This window comes from Pecten maximus, chromosome 10 (genome assembly GCF_902652985.1).
Source record: "Pecten maximus chromosome 10, xPecMax1.1, whole genome shotgun sequence".
NCBI lineage: Eukaryota > Metazoa > Mollusca > Bivalvia > Pectinida > Pectinidae > Pecten > Pecten maximus.
The window spans coordinates 22,382,889-22,393,680 of NC_047024.1; the positions used below are offsets into that span (position 1 = coordinate 22,382,889).

The 10,792-nt window shown below is 31.1% G+C and overlaps 1 protein-coding gene across 1 annotated transcript; it reads left to right on the forward strand.

Annotated features, from left to right (window-relative positions):
- The first annotated feature begins 34 nt into the window (after positions 1–34).
- On the forward strand, positions 35–10,231 carry LOC117336234 (protein phosphatase inhibitor 2-like). Its single transcript, XM_033896702.1, has 4 exons — positions 35–126; positions 1,561–1,791; positions 2,198–2,301; positions 3,494–10,231. The coding sequence occupies exons 1-4, from the start codon at positions 50–52 to the stop codon at positions 3,712–3,714; spliced, it is 633 nt and encodes a 210-aa protein (XP_033752593.1). The 5' UTR covers positions 35–49; the 3' UTR covers positions 3,715–10,231.
- The last annotated feature ends 561 nt before the right edge of the window (positions 10,232–10,792 follow it).

Consider the following 10,792-nt stretch of genomic DNA (forward strand, 5'->3'; position numbering starts at 1 on the left):
AATGAAATGACAGACCCTCTGCCCTTCGGTCATATCATTAGCTTCGAAGATGGCTTCCCAGCAGAGGAAGCCGATGAAGGGGATCCTTAAATCGTCCTCCAGTTTTGATAAACCAGAACCTATTTAGTAAGGAATATACATCAATTATTGATGGTTTTATTCTGTATGAATTGGTGAATTCCTTTTAATGTTGTGACCTAGAATGATATTGTAGACACAGCACGTCATAATCAGCTGGTTCATTTGTTATGATTATGAGGGGTACTTGTTCACTTAGATTCTATTAGTGTTTTGAAAAAGTCACAAACAGTGAGTTAGAATCACAGCTTAAATGCGATATCAGAAAGTATTGCGAAACGATTTGCTAATTTACTAAAACAAACATAAATTGTGTTCAAAAATAATCCACCGTAATAAAATTAATATGAGCACAGGAGCTCATTTCTATAATTGATAAGAAGAAGAAATTTATATATTTGAGTGTAGTATCAGGAATCAATAGAGCATTTGTAAGATATTATGTTCTATTGATAGTGAACTCTAATATTATTTATACTGATAAATAGAAACCGGGTCCAGCTGTAAAGCGATCAGCAACACACTATTTGTAGAGCTCTCTGTGCTGACTTTGCTAGTGATCATGACCAGGCAGAGGAGATATTGGAACAATATAGGATTTTGTCCATCTGTCAGTTAGTCCATGGCTATGAACCATTTTGTTGAAGTGAAGACATGAAATGTACAACTTCTAAGATTGGTTTCTGGGCCTACACCATACCAATTTTTTGGATAAGATTAATAAATGTTGTTTTGAAAATCATTATCATTATGAATATTAACATTAACATAATATAATTAACATGCCTCAATACAAAACATAACAAGTGATCAAACCTGTCCATCTATAAACCTCACACTCATTACAAAGCTGTGAACGGCAAACTATTCCATGAAGACCTACAGTATGCCTCATACTCTTTTACTGAATAGTCTGTATACCAGCATCTATAGTCCAACACAACATTCTCATTCCTGCAAGTCCTGGAAGATGACTTGCACACAACCTCATCTACAGACACACTGATAATGGCATTGAGCCATTCCTCCGGAGACATCTACCATATTCATTCTTTGCATAGATATCAAACACTAGTACTGCACCACCTTAAGCTTGTCTCCAGTCATAATACCTTTAAGAAGTAAAACGATATTTATCTACTACACACTGGAAGACACTATGTCTTAGCTTACACCAAACATACCTAAGGTTCTCCATATCCATCTCATAGCTAAATGGAAAAAAAGGTCACTTTTATTAGATAAGATTTCATCATTCTATAAGAAATCTTCATGACTGAGAAAGAAAAGAACTTATAAAGAAGGTGATATCATAATGTACTGTTTCATCTTAAATCGATTCCTGTGTATCACTTTGTCCAGGGTAATCATGTACACAATTCGTCTACAAATTTTAATTTTATATTTATTTCAAAAACCACTGATCTTGTTTTATTACTAGACAAGTATATACTATATATAATGTATACAAATACTTTCTAGCACAACAAACACACCTAGGGATGGGAGGAAGGAGATGACTTGGGATGAAATGAATATATTGGCAACACATCATCCCGCGGATAAAGATTATGGCCACATGAAGATTGATGAACCCCTTACACCATACAGCAAATATTCTGACCCCGAGGATGAGGAAGGAGAGACACACCAAAGACGCAGCAGCATTAGTGAGAAAGAAAGTGAACTGAATGCAGAGACAATTGCTTCAAGGTTAGATATCGATAAGATGTTGTCCATGTTTTGGAATCTGTTTCTATCATCCATCAGCTTTCTTCCTTTGAAAGCCTACTTATTCCATCCTCCTGAATGACTTATAAGATTTGATCAAATGTTCTATGCAACCAGGGATGTCATAACGGTTCTGCTTAGCTCTTCATATGGAGTCCTCAATAATTTTTCAAATCCCCACTCCATAAGGCCCCACTCCAAGTAAATAAAATTTCAGCTTATAAAATGAATTTTGATATATCTTCCCTCTCTAATGATATCTTAGCCATATTTGTTACAAAGCAATTTCTTATAAAGAAAGACATACATTGATAAACACTCTATTGGACTTTTGTACCTTTCGCCATGTGTGGATATTCATTTTCCTATAACATCTTTTCATCCTCAGATTAAATGAAGAAGGAATTAATCCAACTGTGCTTAGGGATCATGCTTCTATAGACGAGGAATCTGAATCTTCTGACGAGGAACCTGAAAATCCAGAAAAAAGAGGTGAGGAATGATTCTGATAGAATTTATATTAATTGCATTTTTACGGGTGAAATATAGAAAATCAAACTAATAAAAGTTATATTTTCACTGCAGCTATGAGCAGTGAAAATATAAGTTTTGCATTGAAAATATAAGTTTTGCAATGAAAATATAAGTTTTCCATTTATGACCAATCAGAGCTAACCTTTAATTTGTATTCACCTCTTTGAAACTTTTCCAGTCGAAACGAAGATAGATAAATTGGTTATTTTGCTGTATTTCTGAAACAATATTCAAAGCAAGGTTTTTCTAAAAAAAAACACAATGTCTTTATGACATTTTCAATATGAATAACCTTGTACTTGTCTCTAATGCTTCAGTTTAGACATTGTGCATGTTTTAAGAGCTAGGCAAATTTTATTTAGAATTTTTTTAATGATTTTCGATATTCTGGAGAGTTGTATATCATGAAAAAGGACTGTTTTCAAAATATCTACTGATATAATTAGATACAGCTTTGCAGTTTTCCGTGAGCCCACCATTTAATTTATTATCTCAAAATTCAAAAATCTCCGGGCCTCAACATTTTGTATTGTGTTAAAGATACTCTGAACATGGTTAACACTAGAGAAGTTTCACATACAGTACAAACAATAATGAGCAAATTTTCAAGGGTACAGCATCTTTCATGTGTATCTATATATAACTTTTAAATAACTATAGCGGTATATCTAATCAAGTGTATATGATGCGTTATTGATAAATTAACTATTCCACAATACTGTAAATCACTTCTGTTTCATGTGCGATTTATTTTCACATTAATATGCAAGGAGTGTTTATCACGAATTCAAATCTGTCGCGATTATTTGTATGAAAATAACACCTGGATGTAGGCCAAGCTATCTGTTAACGATATAGGAGTATTGAAGAGTCTATGACTCTAAAAGCTCATCATTCCTGAATTTAAAGTAATTTCTAAATCAACGTTCATGAAATCATGTATTTGCGAAAATCGAATATGTCTTAAAAGGTAAGTCCACGAAATAAAGTATTCGTGAAATCTTGATTTACAGTAGTGGTGTCGTTAAGAACAATATTCTGATATTGAGGTATTGACCCTTTCTTTTTTCCTTGGCATGGATTCCATTTAAATGTTGATTTGGTTATAATAAATAGACATTTGCAGTAATTGTAGTGCCTTTTATTTCAGCTGAACGGAAAGCTTTTGAGCAAAAGAGAAAGCTGCATTACAATGAATTTCAAGCTGTCAAACTAGCCAAGCAGTTGATGAAAGATGAAGATGATGACGATGAAGAGGATGATGATGATAATGAAAGTAACAAATTAGAAAATAATGTGACAGACTCAAGTCAACAGCCAAATCGGGATTCAGCATTAACGGAGGATTGTAAACAGTCCGCCGGACAATGATGTATATGTTATAACTGTTAGACATTGTTCCATAGGTAACGGTGTTCCGCTGTTGTGTTAAAGCTAGGTTATACAAGGTAACCGTTTGTGTTTGTATGTTGGGTACAGTATACGTTTATAGCTTGTTACGGTGTGTTGAAAATTAATATATACAAATGTTTAGCCTGCACGTATCCCTGATTGTTCAAACCGCTATTTTCTGATCATGAGAAAGTCAAAGAATTGCAGATTTATAAATTGTCTTTTTTTACTTATCTCTAGTTTATGACTTACTAACTTCCTTCCACAAAATTCTGTCCATTGTATGACAGAAAGGGTGCATTCAAAGTCCGAAACCTCCACACGTAATATTATGTGTTGATTTCACCAGGTTGACTAGAAAATTTCTCTTGTGCAAGGATCTCACTCTGTCAGTTCAGGTGTGTTATATAAGTATGATCACATGGTTTTGAACGCACTCTTTGTTGATGATAGAGACCGATATAAATATATTATGTATATTTATGTGTAAACAACATGTAATAATGGGTATTATGGGTAGATGTATATTTTATATGATGGTAATGGGTACATTATACTCCCAACTAACTCAATTTTATTTCCAATTTTTGTAAAACCTATCAACTATACATAAATTCAAAGTTCATTCTTCGGTTGTCTATTTCTTCGTTGTAAATTTTTTTTTTTTGAAGAAAAAGAATAAAGGTGAGGAAATATATAACAGTTCATGAACCCATGAACCTGAAGAGGCTTTCATGCCTGTTATATCAATTCAAAATGGTTTCAGTGGTGTCTACAATATGAACACCCTTGGACTTGAACTGAGCAAAGATTTTATCAAAATTTAAATTTTTAGTGTTTTTCTGTCAACAAACAGATTAATTACCACAGAAGTACAATTTGTAAAATCAGAGAGAGAAAAGGAAAATTCTCCTTTTGGATTCTTGTGTATTAAATTTCATAAAATTTTGTGAAAAAGTATTGATACTTTTTGATTCATACCTGTAAAAGCTGATTCTAAATCTTAGTCATGTTCTGTTCATGCCACTGTTCTTCAAATTTATCCAGATATGCAAAATTTAAAACGGCCATATACTTGTACATTTTCAGTGTTTTGTGTAAACATTAGGGCATTTATGTTCTCTTAAAAAATGTCTATATTTTATACTACAAAAATTAATTGTTGTTCATAATGATGGAATTGTGACATAAAAAATATTTTTTATTAAAAAAAGGTACATGTATATGCAAGCTTTATTATGGACATATATACATGAGAACCCATATACCCCAGTTCTGTACAGTTATATGTAGTCCACATACCTGCCCTCTGTTATATGGCTGTACACCAGTGACTGATCACAACAGTTTTCATCAGGCCTTTTAATTACCATTTCACAATGACAAATGAAATGTAGCAGAAAACGTTTGTTTTGATGGCAAGTATTATGTTAAAATCTTCTGTTGGGCGGTTGGAGATCAGTCAATCACACAATATGTGTTACTGCCCTCTTTAATATGATCATCATTTTATGAATTTTTTCTGTTCGTTGTGTAATAATACAATATTCTACAATTGATTTTCTGTCCGTTGGTAAGATTGTATTGACATTGAAACAAGTGCTATGTTTGTAATTTTTTTTTGTATTATTTTTTTTAAATTTGGAATGGGGCTCTAATTCGATTCCAAGTCCAAAAGAAAAAAGTCCTGATTGACGTTGAAACAAGTGCTATGATTTAATTCCTCCTGAAAATGTTGTAACCTAGAGAACCCTGTGTGTTGTGCTGTACTATACACTGGATAGTTAAGTGTGAATTTGAGTGTGCTTAGGTTATTTATGTTGTTATTAGAATCATCATAATTATTAGCTATGCAAGAATTCCAGAAAAATCTCAAAATATTTGTTTTATAAAAAAAAATTGAGCAAAATTTTGTTAAAAGGTTTGACAGTAAATCTTGCAAAAATGTATGAATTCAATGTACCAATCTTTTGTAATGTTTTTAAGGCACTTCTCACACAGTCCCGTTCTAGCATGGCTAATACCAGAAGTCTGTGATGTTTGATTCTACAAGAATTTCATGATCTCCCAGACTACACCATATAGTGTTCACCTGATGAGAGTGAGAGAAAAAAAAACTACAAAATCTTCCTGATTTGAAGAAAATTAAATTTTCAGATTTTCACCTTTGAAGTTTATCATCTTTATTTCATCGGAAATTAAGTTACAAGTGATTAAAATGATTAAAAAAAAAAATACTTTGTTGAAATTGCTCTTGTCCACAGTTCTTTTGTAAGTCCTACAGTGAACCAGCAGAGATCAATATTAAAGATGAGGTTTAAAACAATTTTTAGGGTTTGTTGCAATATGTGTGCAGAACGTTTTAATACAGATTTCATAGATGTGAGAATTGTAGATTCAGGTTTGATACTGTGTATGTAGAATATACTTATAAGTCACAAGGTTTAGCTTTACGTATTGTCGAGTCTTTGTTTTGTACATAATTAGGATCTGATTGCTGTATTTTGTAAAATCGTATAGCAATACTGAGCTGTAGGAACAAGAATGTTTTAATGCTCTTGAAGTCTGACAGATTTTCTGATCATGATAGTTGTTCATTTGATTATGTTAAGTGCTATTTGAGAAATTCTGTGTCATTGTCACCTTCTGTGACCCCTCCCACTCACTGTTATGTTTCCCAGGGGAATGTTTATTCAAATGATACTGAGTAATGAAACCCATCCATTTGTATTAAACATTTTATATACAGACGAAGGTTCCATGATGAAACGACCTATGTTATGCATAGATTAACCTATGCTATGCAATACAACACTACATATTTTGACATATGGCATTTGGCTGAATATTGAAATTGTTTCAAGATATACTTTTATACAGGACAGGTATTTGATTAAAAATATTCAATTAAAACAACAAAAATGTTTCATAACAGGTAACACAAGCACGTAAATTAATGACATCATCAAAAAAGTTATATATATGCGAAAATAGGCAACACAAGCACATAAATTGATGACATCATCAAAAAAAAGTAAATACATGTCATAAAGCAACACAAGCACATGAATTGATGACATCAACAAATACAATGTGTAAATGGCAATATGATTGGAGGACAACAGCTTAACTTACTTTGTTGATGTCTTAGATTTTTTAAATGTTCAGGCTATAGATTATCAGTCATAAAATGTTTACCTCACCTGGCCAAAATATACAACATAAATTATTAAGATTGTATATCGCAATACTTTGAATGGTGAATCACAATAAATTTATATTTGAAATATCTATACATAAGTCATATAACCTGCTTCGGAGTTGGATGCTTAGATGCACTAGGTATATACACACATGTATTTTGATTTGGCAGTTTTACACCATTTTTAGACAGTAGTGGTATGGTTAATCCTGTATGCATGAAGAAACAGATGGTACTAGTATATATCGTAATATGTTAAACCTAAGGTGTGTTCAGGATGACGAGCGAAGAATTCAAAATGGCGACCTTCAGTTTAAATGTTAAATTAATTGACGTGTTATTCGGTTATTACAGTGAAATTTAAAACTCACCACAAGAGCTTGGTCACCATAATTTTTTTTTTTCAAATTCTTTTGACAATGACTTCAACTTCTTTTTATGAATAATTTGTATGCAATTCATTTATTCTCGCTCTTAATTCTCAAACCTCCTCATCGTAATTCTGTTCAAATCCATGTTGGATTTGATGGCAAATTGCTCTGTGTGTAGTAACATGTGTGCAACCACTCACTGTCATTTGAAAGCGCTCTGTAATCCGAACATGCCTTGAGTATTTATTTCTTGTTAAATACTGGATGTCTTATTTATAATGCAATGCACCGTAACTGATACATGCTAAATATATACAGTATAGCTATATATCTACTTTTGTATATTATACAGATGTATTTTTAAAAAAGATATCTCCAATATTGATCTGTTGTCAGTAATAAATATATCATCAGTATACCTATTACAAAGTGCTATTTTGCCACAAGTATTATCAGCAAGTATATTTGCTAAGAGCCTATGACACTTCAGAAAGTGTCTGATTAAATAATAAATTTCCTGATTCATGTCGGATATATTGTTACACAATGTTGTGCACTATGTAATTCAGTGAAAGGAAATGCACATAACGTACATATACACATATTTTGCATTTTTGAATGTTTGTTATTTTTACAAAAATAACTTAAGTTTGATGTATGGATCACAGGGAATTGGCACAAATTCCTCCCTGGTCCATATATATATTATTATGAATGCATATATATGGACAGTGGGATGGAAATTTGTGCCAAGTCCCTGCGTAATCGAGTAAGTCAAATTCATAGTAAACAGACATAACTCCAGACTTAAGATATGTAGCTAGGATTTCTTAACTGATAGATTTAGTCGGGTTGAATTTTAGAATGGAAACATCAGTGTAACTATAATCGACAAATTTCTGTGATAGCTTGAACAAGAAAAATTACATTCCTTTCAAAATTGTGACTGACATAGGTTTTAGATATTATTTAGACATTATATCTACTGGGTAGATACTTTGATCGTAACATTAAAACAAAATATGGCTGAAACATAGCCAAAATGTGTGTATTTATAGTAAATTTGACCATAAAACACTTTATGTCATATAAATGCAAAACATGACTGAAATTTAGCCAAGATATTAATGTGTTACGTTGTTATCCGTAAACTGATATACCAGTTTGGATTTTAAGTTTGAAGGCATACTTCAATAAGTGCTGCGACTTTAGACACTAGTCCTATGCCCATGGCTAGTAATTTTTGATTCGGACTAGTGGAAAATCCTTGAATTTCAATATAATTTTCATAATAAACACTGCATTTTGCTTGTCCTGACTAGTGCTTGAAAATGTTAGCGTCACAGACTGCTTCAACTATTTTATTTTTCGTTAACACAGGTAACAAGTTATATTAATGATGGTTTAGATGGCAAATATTTCACATCCACATTTAGCACAAAAGAAAACAAAAATTTATATAGAAAATATATTTGTATTTAAAACAATTAAAAACGGTTATCCCAGATTTGATACTTTTATCCTTAATTATTTATGTGTGTACGATGTAAGTCCTATTTCTGTTGTGTGCGAGAATTTATTGCGATTATAGATGTGGTTTAATGCATAATATGATTGAATGCTTCAGCTTGTACATGAACGTTTCAAATGCTTTAAATAACTCTACACCCACAAATATACCTTTCTTCCATATTCTGTTATCATATTATAAGCAGAATAAATAATTAGTTATTTTCCTATGAAGTAGCAACAGATTCCTGTTACTTTGTTTTCAGAAACTGGATAAATTTCTTCCAGCCACGTCATTAAGAAAACATTCATGTGAAAAACTGTATTTATATTATAATTCCAACAATTTGATTGCCTAGATAAGACTTAAATTTACTGTAAATCTCTTTATTTTTGCGTGTAATTATTTTTCAGGTCAATTTAAATGCAGACTCCAAAGTTATCTTAAACATTAACAGCATTATATTACCCAGTAATTCTATAGAAAATAAATATAAATTTTTATAGAGCTTTGTCTCAGTCAGGAATTAAATAAAAGCACTTCTGAATAAAAGCTGTTAATATTTGAATTGTAGTACCCTTAAAACATTAAAATGTAAAAATTAAACAATTTGCAGTAACTTTTTTCATCCGCTTCTTAATTGCATTCTTAGAATTAATTTTTGTTAAATTTTGTTTTAGAATTAAAAACCATTAAATCTGTTGTTCCTTATCGTCTTTAAAATACAAGTTTATTGTGACAGAGCCTATTGAAAAATGTTGATTGGTAATATGGATTTTTTTTTCTTTAATTGACATACATATTTGTCAGATTTCTTCCACATAGTGGAGTTTAGTTTGGTTGTTGTTTCTCTCGTGGAATCTTTCGAAACCCTCCCATCCACTGACATGGGATGATGTATTTTGAGGTGTCCGTAATAATACTATGCTAAATGCTATATAGATTCCATCCCAAACAAATGAGATTGAACATGTTTTAACATATCTTTTTTATTTGTAATTTTCTTAGTAAAAAGATCTGTTTTGTTGTTCATTTGTTTGTAACATTGACATTCTTTGGTACTTCACAACAGAAAAGGACATATCATTTATACTTTGTTACGTATGAATTAATTATATATTATTGATTTGATAATGTGCTTGTATTGTGACTATTTGATGTTCATGTATATATCAAGTAAAGTGTAAGTGTGTATAGTTTAGATTTTGAACAATGAAACTTCATGAGTTTGAAATCTAAGTCAAATATAAGCATTGCTAAAGATTAAAAGATTGAGTATTTCGTACCAGTTTTTATTGTTACTACAAAATCAAGTATATTTACAATATCCACTTCCAACAACCATTGATACAAAAATTGTGATGAACAAATTATTCATTACAAATTTCTCAATAAATGATTTCAAAAATTCAATGTTCCTTTGTGCCTTTTTAATACAGAAGAAAAAAAGAAGGCATCTGTGAAATAATGTTTTTAATCAGTAATTGAAGTTTTAAAATATGTCGAGGATACAATATTCTGGATTAGAGCAATCGGATAAAAAAAGTTTTTAAAATTTGGATTGGATAAAATATTGAGTCTGGTCAATGCTAACAGTCAGATATATCGGCAATAAATTCAAAGCAATTTTCTTTTGATATTTCGATAATCAGTTTCAAATTTTCCAATGAACATTAGTCACAAAAATGCGACAAATATTATTGTAGCACCTTGTAATATATTGGTACTGTATAAATTTGTCATCCGTGGTTTTAAACTTTTCGCTTTACATGGTTTGTAATCTATCCTCAAATTAATCTCAAAAGTATTGAAAGAAAAAAACGACTTTTTCTTCATGCTCTTTATTATTTTTGTATAAAAAAGTAAGTAAAAACAGTATTACAATTTTGAAACATTCAAACATTTCTGATAACACTTTGTAAATTAATAAAAGAGCATATTCAAAGAACTTTCCCTTTAAACAGTTGTAATTAA